The sequence below is a fragment of the Phaenicophaeus curvirostris genome, chromosome 11, assembly GCF_032191515.1.
Source record: "Phaenicophaeus curvirostris isolate KB17595 chromosome 11, BPBGC_Pcur_1.0, whole genome shotgun sequence".
In the NCBI taxonomy this organism is placed as follows: domain Eukaryota; kingdom Metazoa; phylum Chordata; class Aves; order Cuculiformes; family Cuculidae; genus Phaenicophaeus; species Phaenicophaeus curvirostris.
This window is the reverse complement of record NC_091402.1, coordinates 22267588-22281875: the sequence shown is the minus strand read 5'-3', so window position 1 is coordinate 22281875 and position 14288 is coordinate 22267588. Positions and strand designations below refer to the sequence as shown.

The 14288-nt window shown below is 39.1% G+C and overlaps 1 protein-coding gene across 13 annotated transcripts in view; it reads right to left on the bottom strand.

Moving 5' to 3' along the window:
- The window catches only part of DOCK3 (dedicator of cytokinesis 3), a 152878-nt gene that overhangs the window by 83483 nt on the left and 55107 nt on the right, over positions 1–14288 (bottom strand). For all 13 annotated transcript variants that reach the window (XM_069865810.1, XM_069865818.1, XM_069865811.1 and 10 more), the window contains exons 7-9: positions 13665–13749; positions 8917–8958; positions 7205–7359 (exon numbers count right to left, since the gene is read on the bottom strand). In XM_069865810.1, the coding sequence (XP_069721911.1) occupies positions 7205–7359; positions 8917–8958; positions 13665–13749 (282 nt within the window). The remainder of the gene's footprint in view (positions 1–7204; positions 7360–8916; positions 8959–13664; positions 13750–14288) is intronic.

Here is a 14288-nt window from a genome sequence, read left to right as displayed (position 1 = left end):
TCCTTTGACCAGCAAAATCAGTAAGTGTAGCTAGACTGCAAAATAAATGATCCTGCTGTGGACAGTGACTCATAGGCATTGGTAGTATTTCTTACGGCAGAGCATTTATGCACACAAATAATGATAAAGAGTCACTCATTCACTAGATGTGCAACAACACACAAAGTATTAACCAGAATTTCTTCCGACAGGTTCACAGGAATAAAGAAAGGGCACATCATGAAATCTTCTTGTTACATTACCATTATATCACAGATCCTTTCAATTTTATCCACTATAGCTGTATCCCCTCTGTTGATCTCAATAATAACATTGCATATTATATTTTAAATATCCAATAAATTCTACGCTTTTGAACTTCCAACACAGGTTTTCTCTGAAAACTTACTTCAGCACTAACAAGCATTTCATTGTTGTAACTAAAGTTGAATACAATACTGTATGCATGGAACCCTGCGCAGGCTGTCCCTCTGACAATAGCAGGGAAGGGACTGTCAAGTCTTTGAGCTGAGATAGTCTGTTATATCATCTATTTGGGCTGAAAAAGCCTATTTATACTTAAATCATTACCAGATATTGTATTGCTTTGTCTGCTTATCCAGAGGCAGATAGTCCTGAGGCTCATTTGACAGCCTCTTGCGAAGTTTTACTCCATTAGCAAGTGGAAATCTTTTAAAATTTGCAATTCGCCCTTTTCCTTGTTACAGCCACAGTGAAAATCTGGTTCCCCATATTCTGGTGCTTTTCAAGAAATGAAGCAGATCGCCATCTTTTTCACCTGCCTATTCACCAAATGTTCCCTTATTCCAGCATTACCTCAGTAACAACCTTTAAATTCCCTCCTTTCATTTCCAGCCCTCCCTTGAGTCACTAAATAATTAAGGGGACTTTGAGGCAGCCGCAGCCTTTGAGAACAGTAGAACATGAAGAGACATTCTGTCAAAGGAGACATCCACTGACAGCACAGGAAGAAGGAAAAGGCAGCAGTTGTAATAGGAAAGCTTAAAAGACTAAGCCACCAAGTTCTTCCACCTTTCTTCAGAGGTCAGTTCTCCTAAACTTTCAGCTTTGTTTCTTGTCACCAGGATTCCTCTAATCTTTGGAACCGCTGTTCATGAACAGTCAACAGAATCTAGTCTAAATATCCCCCTAAGGTCTCCCTGGTGCTGACCACATTGGGATATCCTGGAGCACGATCTGGAAACTGGTCACAGGAAACCACTAAGAACAACCCTGTTTTCAACAATCTGAAGATCCACTGCCTTCAGCTATAATTACAGCTTCTCTTTTTAAGGCACAGACACACAAATTTACAGTCAAGAAACTTAATGGGAACTCAGACATTTAATATCTTATTTTTGGAGCTACTTCCTTTGAAAGAGTTCAGCCTTTCACGTGTCTGTTCCTTGAGCTAATCTTCTGCACAAAGACAGGAGCAGGCACAGAACCTAGACAACACCAGAGTCCAGTTTAGTAAAACCAAAATATCAAATCTGAGTAAATCCCATATAGAAACAATTGTCTGTGTTTGTATGCACGACACATTATTTTTATTATAACTGGATATGTTCTAATTGTTTAAAGAAAACAGATACATTAGTCTGTTTAAAAAGCCACAAATACATCATAAGGAAAATTTCAAACCCCAGTAGTTACAGTTGCCAAACGAGTGGTGGAACTAAAGTATGGGGAGGGACTGAGTATTTGATGCAATCTAAGCACTCGATCAAACTACTGTCAAAAAATCAGCTATTCAGAGAGAAGAAACGCACCAAAACAGAGAAAAGAATTAACATTTTTCCCTTATTGAGTTCAGATCCAAGATGTGCCACACCATTAGCAGTATCTTAAACAAAAGCTTATTTATTCCTCTTGCTCCTATGTACTAGAAGCAATCTTCAATTACTCTAACTGCAACATCTCCTCCTGCGCTAACTCACATCACAGTGAAACCCCCTCTTGTGCAGTAACGTCAGGTTTTACAATCACTGGCATGATTAGTAATTGCGAAAGCTACTCAAATGTAAGAAACGTGGCTCTGATAAGCAAAGTCAAATAGCTTCTTGTTCTTTTCCTTGAAGAAAAATGAAAGCAGCGTAGTGTCTCACTTCTTGGCATCCTTTAACTGCCCGAAAGGCAGGACCGTGCTGAACTGGCATCCGTTAATGCAGAAAGGAAGGAAGCAATCAGCGCGAAGGAAGGGGCAAACAGGGACAAAATGTACTGTCGGGTGAGCACGAGTGGCATTGTGCCTGGGGGGAGTTCTTGTTGTTGAGGTTGGATGTTTGCAGGTTTGCGTAGCGTGAGAAATGACATCAAAAGGCTGGGCAAAGAGCTTGGGATGGCTTAGTGAACTCCCTTGTATTGACTCATTGGTAGGTTTAATTAGTGTGGGGTTGCGCGGCACAAATCCTGACTATGCATCCACTTCTGAATGCTGGTACAGCATCAACAGCCACACGGTGCCAAAGCTGGTGGCTGCAGAGAGACTGCGACCAGCTTGCTGTTTGAACTGGAAACTGATGATAAAGAACAGTTATTGCTCTCCAATTGCCCGTGTGGTGGCAGAGGAAAAAAACTTGAGTTTCCTGTGTGCTGCATCATGCAATGCAGTTAGCAAGAGCAATACAAGGCCTCTCTTATTCATGAAGAAAGGATGCAGGTATATATCAACATTTCAGTCATTTCCAACTGTCATAAATACTGGACTGATTTTTCCCTGGGAGAATTATTTAAGCAATAGGAGAATGAGTTTCTGATGAAGTACAACCATTCGTGACACCTACGTAAGGGCACGAAGAAAAGTTATGATCAAAGGGTAAATAATTTTGGCTCCTCTTAAGAGCTGAAGTCTCTTGGAAACACTACTTTGTGGAAAGATCACAAACACTTTCAATTAAGTTTCCTTTTTGTGCCAATATTTTGGAATGCATCTACATATTGCGATTGTACAGGCACAGCTCTCGAGATGATGAAGCAATTTGTTTGTAGTTCATTTAGGAGTATCCTCTGTAAAAAGCTTTTCAAGCCTACTTCCTGTTAATTATGTTTACCTTCTAGAGTTCTGGGGAAAATAAAATAAAATCTAAGATCTTACCACTGCTGTAAGACTGACCTAGTGTAACATCTCCCAGCGTTCTACACAACGAGCCTTCAGTTCGCAGTGAGAGCGAGTCAAAGTGTATGTACAGAACGATGCTGCGCCCGAGGAGAACAGAGGTCACTCCTGAACCCCTGAGACTGAAAAAACACTTCTGTTGAACTTTCAGTTTGCGTACTGCCCAAGCAATGATTCGTGGGCTATTCAAAATCTTCCTGCTCGAGCAAGTGCTCATAGCATGTGTTTGGCTTTTTCCTTCTGTTCTCTTCTCTTCTTTTTTTAAGAGGAGGGGGGATTCTTTTGTGAGCCGCCTTATCCGGCAGATCTGCAATAACCCCAGCTTCACAAACAAGTGAAGTAAAGTACGCTGCTTTGGTTTATGGAGTGTATTTTATAAAGACATCTCTGAGAAAAGAACACCAAATCTGTCAGGGAAATTAATGTGGCTCTGAGGAAACAGCTCCGAGCAACGCAGTTTACTTCCCAGCAAATTCAGGCTTAATGCTCATGAATTATTAAGTTACCACGCTGGCCTGAAGCCCCAGGGGAGGATGACAGAGCTTACAGTAAGGCTGTGACTGCAAACACTGCATTTCCATAGAAACAGAAAATAGTGAAAATAACTACCCATCACTTCTGTCTGCCACGTTGACCGAAAAACAACCACAATGTTAAAAACATTATTAAAGCTTGCAGGAGAAATGGAGCTCAGCACCAGTTACGTTCCCCTTGGGTTCTCATGAGTCTGCACCCTTGAACATCTGACACTGACATAAATATTTTACTGTTATTAACATCATGAAAGGTACATATTTGTGTTCCTGAATGGAATCCTCTCTGTCAGCTAGGAAAAGTTTCTACTTCCTAAAAAAGAGACTTCACTCATATAGCACGAGTCCTTAGTCCCTGCCAGTGATGGTGATTTGGACTAATTAAAAGAGTTAGTCCCTGCCAGGTGGCATGCGTGAAACGCTTTGACCATAACTGTAGGGAACGCTTCTAATTTTGGATTACACCTCTTTTACATAATAACTATTTTATCAGCATCTCTAATCTGGGAGAAGCTAGCGGTTCTTAGGTTTAATACAGCAGTTACCTCATTTAATTCTTGTTCTCTAAACCCCATATTCCTGTTCCCTAGCTTTGCAGGCAACAACTGCAGTCAGAGAGACACAACTGGGTTTTGACAGTGACTTTTGCAACAGAAAGCACTCAAGTATGCAGCCGTATTCATTACATTGGGCCTTCCTATAGACAGAAAATTACTTGTAATTGCATTCTCTGAGCTATGTAGTTCATCTAAACATTTTAACAAGCGTGCATTCACACCCTGCCAGTTAAGACTGCAAAATCTCTTCCAGCTCTATGTGTCCATGACAATGTTTTGTTCTTTCTGAGCAAGAAAAGGGAAGAACTTTGAATACCTGCAACTAATTGATCTCTTCCTGTTAGCAACTAAAAATTGAAATAACCCTGTAGAAAAAAAATCTGTATCCCTGCCTATTCATGTCGTATCTGATCTTCAACCTGAACAAATTTCTGCAGGAATAAGGGTGGTGATGGCAAGAGATACGAGACTGATTTTTTCAAAAGCTCTTGTTTTATAATAGCTTTGTATTAGTAATTTTATAGGAAAGAATGAACATGTCTAGTAACACCACTTACCTCCTCACAGCAGGTTTCACATACAAACCCAGACAGTACTGGTCAATTTAAAATTAAGAGGAAAAGAGACAAATAGGAAAACCAAGCAAATGCAGACTTGTAAGAGTCTAGGGAATGAAAGTCAACGTAGCAACCAGTAAAGAACATGAAAAAAGGCATCACTCCTCCTTTGCCCTTTTTAAAAATCTACGCACACAAGAAAATCCCTTCAAAAAATACTTGAAACACTAAGAACCTAATAAACCGAAGTATAGCAGGAGCTGATGGAGGATTAGCTATCCCAACAGACCACATTGCTACAAAAGAGGTAAAAATTAGAAAGACGGACTGTTTTTCATGACTAAGCAGAAGAAAAACCTCATTAGTTGGTAAGCCTAATCCCTAAGAAAATTCCCTGAATATTAAAGAAATAATTCTGAATGATTCAAAGTTATTTTTTCCCAGTAGACAAATCATTACCCTGACAGTGAATGAGAGAACTTTTCTATTTTCAAATAGCTATAAGAAGGCTGCTATTAAAAGCATAACAAATGGAAAGTTTAGCATGTAATTGCACAATAAAAGCAAAATATAATTTTCTGCTTCATAACATAGCAACTAGCAACAATGGAACATGATAACGTTTAAAGCAATTATCAGGGGACAAATACACACACATTGTCACAGCATTCCCAGAGCTATTACCTAAAGACAGAAGCAATGTAGAAATGTGGATCTTAAGGTCAGTTCCACACTTGGAGAGAGAATGCAGTCAGACTTCTGTACCACAGCTTTTAATGGGGATCTTTCCACATTAACAAACTTCATTTCTTTTTGAGCTATTCAACCGTGCACATCTACTCAGTGATCCTATCTCCCCTTCTCCTGACCTTACTCATGTCTATCTTCCTGTTTATTTTTCACCTGCCCATATCTTTCAAACCCCTTTGCTGTTCTGGAGTCCTTAGCATAGGACGGACATGGAGCTGTTGGAGCGAGTCCAGAGGAGGCCACGGGGATGATCCGAGGGCTGGAGCACCTCCCGCATGAGGACAGGCTGAGGGAGTTGGGGTTGTTCAGCCTGGAGAAGAGAAGGCTGTGGGGAGACCTTAGAGCAGCTTCCAGTACTGAAAGGGGATCCAGGAAAGCTGGAAGGGGATCTCTATCAGGGAGTACAGGGATAGGATGAGGGGGGACAGCTTTCAGCTGAAAGAGGGGAGATTGAGATGAGATCTTAGGTAGAAATGTTTTGCTGTGAGGGTAGGGAGGTCCTGGCCCAGGCTGCCCAATCCCTGGACGGGTCCAAGGCCAGGCTGGATGGGGCTTGAAGCCCCTGATCCAGTAGGAGGTGTCCCTGCCCATGGCAGGGGGTGGGACTGGATGGGCTTTGAGGTCCCTTCCAACTCAAACCATTCTGTGATTCTATGATTCTGCACTAAGCCTTCCTCCACCCAAGCAGCATCTGATTTCTAGAACATACAGAGCTTCCACAACTCTGGTTTGGAGCACCTGGAGTGTCTCTGTTAGGGGTGTTCTCCCACTGAGATGCTGATCCTGCATATCAGACCTTTGAGAGGACTCAAACCTCTAACTCAGAGAGAACTTGGGGAAAATTTGCTACCACCTTTTCAGAAGTCTGCTTAGTGTTTAAATGAAAGTTCCAGGCAATGATAATGGTCTACATTAAGACGTGTTACAAGAAAATTATTCAAGAAGTGTGTAAATGTGATGTAATTTTAGCTACAGTGTTCTTGCGAACATTTTGGAGCAGCTGATATGCCTTCCTATTGACAGTTTAAAAGTCAAGAAAACATGACTAGATGATGATGAGAACCATGGAGCTAACTGTCACCAAAAAATACACAAAGACATGACAGATGCCTGTCAAACCTGTCAAGCTTCAGCAATTTGGTATAGAGATTTGTGTTCTGACATCTCAATTGGGAATCCTGCGTCAGCGAAAACTCCCCGTATGCAAGAAGTGAAAATCAATTCCCCTATGAATTCATCCTTTCTAAATCCAGTGTTTCAAAGTGTTGCATTTTACTCTATTAAAAGCCATCACAAACATTCCCTTTTTACAGCCTAAAAAAAGGCAGTAGCGTCACCGCTGTCCATTCAGTTACACCCACGAGAAGTAATGGAAGTTTAGAGATACTAAACACACACTCATCAAACCAAACCCCCTTTGATCATAGCAAAGGCAGTTAACCTGTTTACAAGGCCATGTCGTTCGACAGTATTTTTATATATTTGCTTATTGTTATAAGGTAGAAGAGTCTGGCTGAAAAGTTACCTCAAGATTATGAGGTGAGTTACAAAAGGGAACCATAAGGTCAACCATAAGCTTTCTCTTCTCAGTTGTACCACAAGAATAGCTCGCATGTTTTTCTCCAACGTGTTTCCTTTCTTCGTAATTGTTTTCCTAGGAAGCTTTGTAGTTATTTGATACATTCCTACCTGATCTGCTTGCCTTCTCGAACATCATACAAAGAAAAAAAGACATCTGTGTCTTCTCCAATCGTATTGTAGGTGAAGCTCTTTAAACTGAGGAAGAAGTGATGAGGCACTGGCAGACGGCAAGCTTCTCCGTGACGCTGACGAATTGTATCCACCTGATTAAAAACAAGGCAAATGCTTTTTAGTTCCTCACAAAGAAAGGACACACGACCAACTTGATAATTTTAAATGAGATCCTGCTCTCCTCTCCCCATCAACTAAAAGCTTAATCTCAAACACATTCTATCTCAGAGATATACAATATTAAGTTTCCTTCCCCTATTTTTCCCATGTTTAATCTGAACAGTTTGAGAAATCACTATAACCAATGAGACAAAGAATAATTATGCATTTAAACCTGTTTTTATCAAGTAAACCAAAACAATCCTATTTCTCAAATAGGTGGTGGAGTCTCCATTGCTGGAGAGGTTCAAAAAGTATGTGGCCATGGTACCTGGGGACATGGTTTAGTAAGCAAAGTGGTGCTGGGCTGATGTTTGGACTGGATGAGCTTAGAGGACTTTTTCAGCCTCAATGATTCTATGATTCTATTGTCTTGATTCTGGTACTGAAAATGAACTACAATAAGATAACACTAAGCTGGTTCTTGATGATTTCCATTTAAAGCAGATGGACTTCAAAGCATTTTTAAGAATAACATTTGTTATGTTATTTCTTTCCAGCAGTTGCAATTCTTTGATGAAGGTCATTTAGAATCAGGCTTTGCAAGCTAATATGCCCCGCAGATATAACAAAAAGGAATCTTGACAACGGCTGATAACACGAGCAACCAATGAAGTCAAATATCAAAAAGGTTTATGTTTTGAGTCAGTATATCAAGACCTACTAACAACATTGAAAACTGGGATGGTGAAGAAAAAAAAAGAAGAGTATAATTAGAAATAAAATTATTCATTAATTTTTATAGAATCACAGAATTATTTAGGTTGGAAAAGACCCTTAAGATAACTGAGTCCAACCGTTAAGTGAACACCGTCAAGTCCACCACTAAACCATGTCCCTAAGCATCATGTCTACATGCCTTTAATTACCTCCAGAGATGGTGACCCAACCACTTCCCTTTATATCCATTGTACGCTGATCTTAAGCAGGTTGCAGGAATAGCCAGCGCTCACTAGGCTATTCTCCAAATGCACAGACAAGAACATAGTAAGGAAGACAACCTTAATGTTTTCAGACCTTCAACCCAGATTTGTACTAGCTTAAAAAACAGAATTTAAAATGAATTTTGTTCTGGGTTTGAAATTAAATCCAAGTAAATCCTCGTCTTTTAAAGACAGGTACCTGTGGAAGCACAGTCCTCCTGCAAAAGTGAGACCCAGATTTCATGATCAGGAAAGGATTACATTACTACAGAAAGGACATGTGAAATGGAAACCTATTAAGCTGCATGTTAGTGGGTGGAAAGGTGACTTGACGCGGCCAGATTGAGGCTTTTGATATAACTACAGAAGACGATCTTTTAGGAACAACAGTTCCAGCTAAGGAATGGAGCTAAATGGAAGTTGAAGAAGGACCTTACTAAGTTAATTACTTAGGGTTCTTCTGATGAAGAGTTCTGTGGAGTGGGTCTTACCAAGTGATCTCCAGCACACCTATACATACATCACCGAACACTTAACAACAAAAACTCAAACATAGATGATGTTTACCTGTGATGTGCTCTGCTGGACACTGTGTCTACTTGACAAATGCTGTGGAGATACAAAATAGTAAAATTTAAACCTTTTTACAAGTAAGAAATATTCACATTATGACTGTGCAGCACCAGAACAGCAATTTTAAATTCGACTACTCAAGATTATTACCAACTCTTCAGATTCTTTTTTCACAGTATATCATCACTCACAAGACCACGAGGCTTTCCTAAAGGCTCTTCTCAGTTAACCCATTTCTTAGCTTAACTGTTTGAATTTACAGGTGGTATTTACCTCAGCTTTTAACGCAAATGGCTGTCCCAAGCTAGACGATTCCCAACACTATAACAGCAACAAGAAAGTCCCTCACCCTGTACTGTATGATCCATGTGTTGTCTTGCTAAATGGGGAGATCCCTCACCCTTAATCCATACGTACTAGTATGCTGTCTATGAAAAGGCACATTCATTAAAAAACGGACATCTAGAGAGGATGATGGGTATTAGACTTTGTTTAAACTTTTTCTTTGATTAGAAAATGAAGTCCTAGTAAATGGTTAAAGACTCTTCTACCATTTCAGCTGGCCAACACCTGTAAAGAAGCATCAGCATAAAGAGCTACATCTCCGAAACAGAATTCAGATGATGATCCTGTATTTAAAACCTTTTATAATAGAAGATGTTATAATCAGAAAATGGACAGCAAGACTCACTGAACCCATTTAATCTCAGAGAGATTTAAATACTAATCTAAATTGAAAAGGTTTCACAGAGCTTTAAAAACCATATCACTAATGATTCTGTCCTGCCTGTTCCACACATGTTCATCTTAATATTAGGATTTTAAACTGAAATACTAACATTAGCTCTCCCACGTGTTAATAAATATTCTCTTTGTTCACCTCATCTCTATCCTTCTGTTACACATCCAGCATCTCATTCGGGCCAAACACATACACTCTGCAGCAGGATCAGCGCAATCTCTTAATAACCTCATAGCTCCAAAAGAAGTGAAATGAAAAGAGAGCTCACAGAATGTATTCGGTGATACTTTTTCCAAACTACGTCACTGTCTTTCACACAGAACAGAAGACTTCACCACAAAAGCAAATACAATCTTCATAATGAGACTAAGTCAAGAAGATATTAAGTTAAATGGCATATTTTGACATCTGTTTACATTCGCGGTTATAAAAACGTCCTCTTTCACACTGTCAGCAGAAGAAACAATGATATCTACCTCCATTGCTTGTCTAACTCCTGCACCATCTCCTGAACATTAAACCCCTCCGAGTTCAGGTGGCTGAGTTTTCTATTTCAGGTTTTTGTCACCTGCAACCACTCAGAACCAGCTGGCATAGAAAAGATCAGTTATTAAAGCTGCTCAAGGTATCCTGGCTTCTTTTGACTAAAATTCATCTCTAATTCTGACTAAGAAGAGGGAGGTAAGCAAATACCCAAGTCGTCTTCTACAAAACCATCTACGCTTATAGCATCCCAATATGTACTTCAGAAGCAGCAATTGACTGCAGAAGTGAAAACCTTCCATTGATTCCCACTTGTCTCCAACAGTTTTCAGATAATTTCTTCCATATCTCTCCAGTATTTTGAATCCTGATCCTTTTCTCCCATATATTTCCACTTTCCACATTCTACTACTTGCCTATTTAGGAAGCATGCTTCCTATTCCATCCCAGAGTCATTAGTGAAACGGATGACCACCACAAGAAACCAAGCTGATCCACCCCTTCCTCCTATTTAATAAAATTATTGACAACTATTCACTTCTTTTTTTTTTGAGTATGCGATTTCTAATTAGCTTTGTGTTTACTTTACAGTAATTTCATGTAGAACTAGCGACCTTAGGAGAATTTCAATTAAAAAAAACAATTAAAATTTTTATGAAAATCTAAATATGGCATCAGCTGCTCCCTCTCTATCCACCAGAGTCATCTATGTTCTGGAAGTAAATTGGAACTTTGAAAAATTGCTTATTCTGAACAAGTTCACAGTCACTATTACTCACCTCCTTGTTGCAAATAATTGGATTTTTTTTGCCTCTTCCAGTATATTTTGCAAGGAGAGAATGATTACTAGCACCCACTCCACCATCAGCTCTTTTAAAGGTGTAAAGTACACTTGCCCTTTGCTTGTATTCTTGACCCCATCTTTCTAATGATCATCACAGGCGTGCCTGACATGGCTTCTCTACACATTCATAACGAAATGCACGTTATTCTCTATCCCCCCAAACTGGTAACTACTTTATAAGCTTTACCTCCCTGTTGCAAGTGTGATTCCTTTTACTTTTCCACAGGTTTTGTTAGTGATATGACACAGTTTACCACCTCAGAGACTGAGGGGCACACAAAGGACATTAAATACCATGTTATTTGCTTGCACCATGTGCCAATTCATTTGCCTCTAGGATAAAACTTAATTTTACTTTCCCAGTTACTACCAGTTTATTCATATAAAACTGATTCTTGATACAACTGACAATAGTTGCTTTTTATATCTTAACTTGTGCAATGCCTTTCTGATATTTCTATTACCCATTTGTGCTATTCTGTTACGCTTTTTATACTTCTGTTCTTCAATACTGGCTCTTGGTGATCTTAATTTCCCATGCATTCATTCTAGTGACTGAAGGCACTGAAAAATTCTTGATTTATCCAACTTGGCCTCTGAGTAAGGTTTTAATTTACTGAAAGTGCTATCGATTCTCCTTATCTCCTTTTTCCCCTTCGAGCTTGCTTCCCGTATCTTACCTACCAATACTAGTTTTTATTGCTCTTCTTCCTTCCTTTCCTAATGACGCTTGCTAAGTGAATGCTACCTTTACCAAGTCAGTCTCAAACAGAGTTCCATCATATTAATTAAAATTACACACACTGTCATATGGAAAGGGCAATTTGGTTTCCTTCAGGAGTAAAGCAATGATTTCTGACAAAAGCCGTGCGTCCTGAGGCCACTAAATGTTTAGCTTTGTAACAAGTAACCTGGAGAAACAGGATGTATAAGGCCTCAAAGCACAACAGTTCTGAGAAATAGTCATACAGTAGTCACAAATATACTTAACAATGAAAAATGAAAGCTAAAAAATATGCTTAAATTTTAAAATTGACCAAGAAAAGTAACTCTAAGCCTAATGACTCTGTTTAAAATGCCTGAATTTGTTGTCACTGATAGGAATGTCTAATGTGGTACCTCGTCTGCTGTTCTGCTAATACAAGACTGTTTTCTATGGTACATTTAACATTCTACAATCCTGCAAATATGAGAAAGTAATTGGGCTCTCATAACTACTCCCATAAGATTATTTTAGAACATAAAACCTCACTGCTCATTTGAGAGCTCACTAAGTATTTTGTCAGGAATAAGGAGAATTCTCTCCTGGGGTTTTTGTTAAATAATACAAAACCAAAACCACATAAGCCCCCTCTAAAACTTAAAAAAACTCCAATGGTCTCCCCCTTAAATTTCTGCCAAATTTGTTAAAAAAATAACCAGTTTTCAGCTGTTCTGGTTCCTGAAATTGCCTTCTGACTATGAACTAGATGTGTTTGGACAGCACTGTCTTCCTGAATCAACAAACCAAAGCAACAGTGAAGCGTGAACTGACTGACGGTCACATCCTGATACCGGTGCAGATCTGAGCAGCAAACTGTGCTGTGGATGCTTTCTTCAGGACTGAGATGGGTGACATAACCAGACTACCCTGACAATGAAAAATCAGCTCTTTACTGTGCTAGAAGTAGAGTAAAATCCCCTGCAGAATGAAAGAGTGTAATAAAGCAACCCTGTTAGCAACTTCTCTTGCATTTTCTGAGCCATTACTTATTTAATTTTGGTCTGAGTTATTTCTAGCCTGTCCTTGAGGAAAACTCTACTGTAACAGCACCAAACTCTACTCGGTCTACAGCAAATCAGGAACAAACATTAAAAATCTAGAGAGTGATGTACGTCAGGATTTCTTATGTAACAATTCTTATTTCTTTCCACAGAATCCACTGTTACATGGTGCAAATAATCCAAACCAGCAACAGCACAGAGCCTGTTTGCAAAATACATCTTTGTTTTAGGAAGTATGTGCATCTTGAATATCAAAAAACCCCAGCTGGACTCAGACCCATCACTCTCTAATCGTACATAGCTTAAAGATTTACTAGAAGTGAGTGAAGCTAACAATATTTATGTAAAAAAAAAATAATCTATTTTATCTGGAAAACAGAACAGTTTGACTTGGAAGGGACCTTAAAGATCATCTAATTCCAATATTAGGCTAAGAAGTTGTATTAATGTGATTGCTGGCTTTGTTTTTATTGGGGTTATGGCTTTGTTTGTTTGTTTTTAAAATAGAGTAATATATCAGGAAAGATCTGGCTTCCATTTCCACTCCACATTCCACACTGTTTCTCCCTTTAGAGTTATGTCCTGATCCTAAACATAGTTAACTGCATGACATAGTCATCGTTTTCTGACAACAGAAAACCCAAATATACTTAAAATATGCTTAAATTATGAATTGCATTAGTAGCTCTAGGGCTCATTAATGGCACAATTCCCACTTACAAAACAACTTTAAACTTTGCTGCGTACTAATATGAATATACTAGTGACTAGCAATGACAGAATGAAAAGGACATTTTGCTTATGACACCGCTCTAATCAGGAAAGTATGGAACAGTCAATAATAAAAATGTCTTCCCTTCTTTCCCTCCCAATGCGAAAACTCGAAGGTATCTCCCACAGATTTCTTACCATTTTATAAAGATCTGAAACACTGATCTGATCTGAATCCACAACCTCAAAGTCCTTCCGAGGAACTAAATCCAGGCCCAAATGCCTGCAAAAGAGTAGAAAGAAACAATGATAAGAATAATAATATTAGTGTTCACCATTACCTACTGCAAGGTCTTGCTCAAGCGCAAGGTCACCAGAAATACTATACTATTGAAGTCTTTTTGCAATCGTTAATCATTAAACAGATAATCTTTCTAAATAAAATTAAATGTCAATATAAAACCAAAAACCATGATGCATTTGCTACGCTTTGTTCACCAACTTCAGCAGAGCTACAGCAACTCACAGGAGTTGCAGGCTTCTACAACATGTTTAATTTCATACATGGCAATGTAGTAGGCAAATCGAGATAGTGCTCTGGCTTCTGCCACAGTATTTGAGTAGGTTCCTTCACTACATGATGAAAAAGTTCCATTAGTAGCCCTCTTCAAATGTGCAAATAGGTACTGTGCCATGGGAAGCCGCTTTGGAATTCCTGGTGCTAATGCAACTAACTCCCAACTTTTATCACTGTGGACACGCCGTCATTCCTTGTGAAAGCTTGCTTAACCAGGTTTTCCTTCTTTAACTATATCCCTAAAC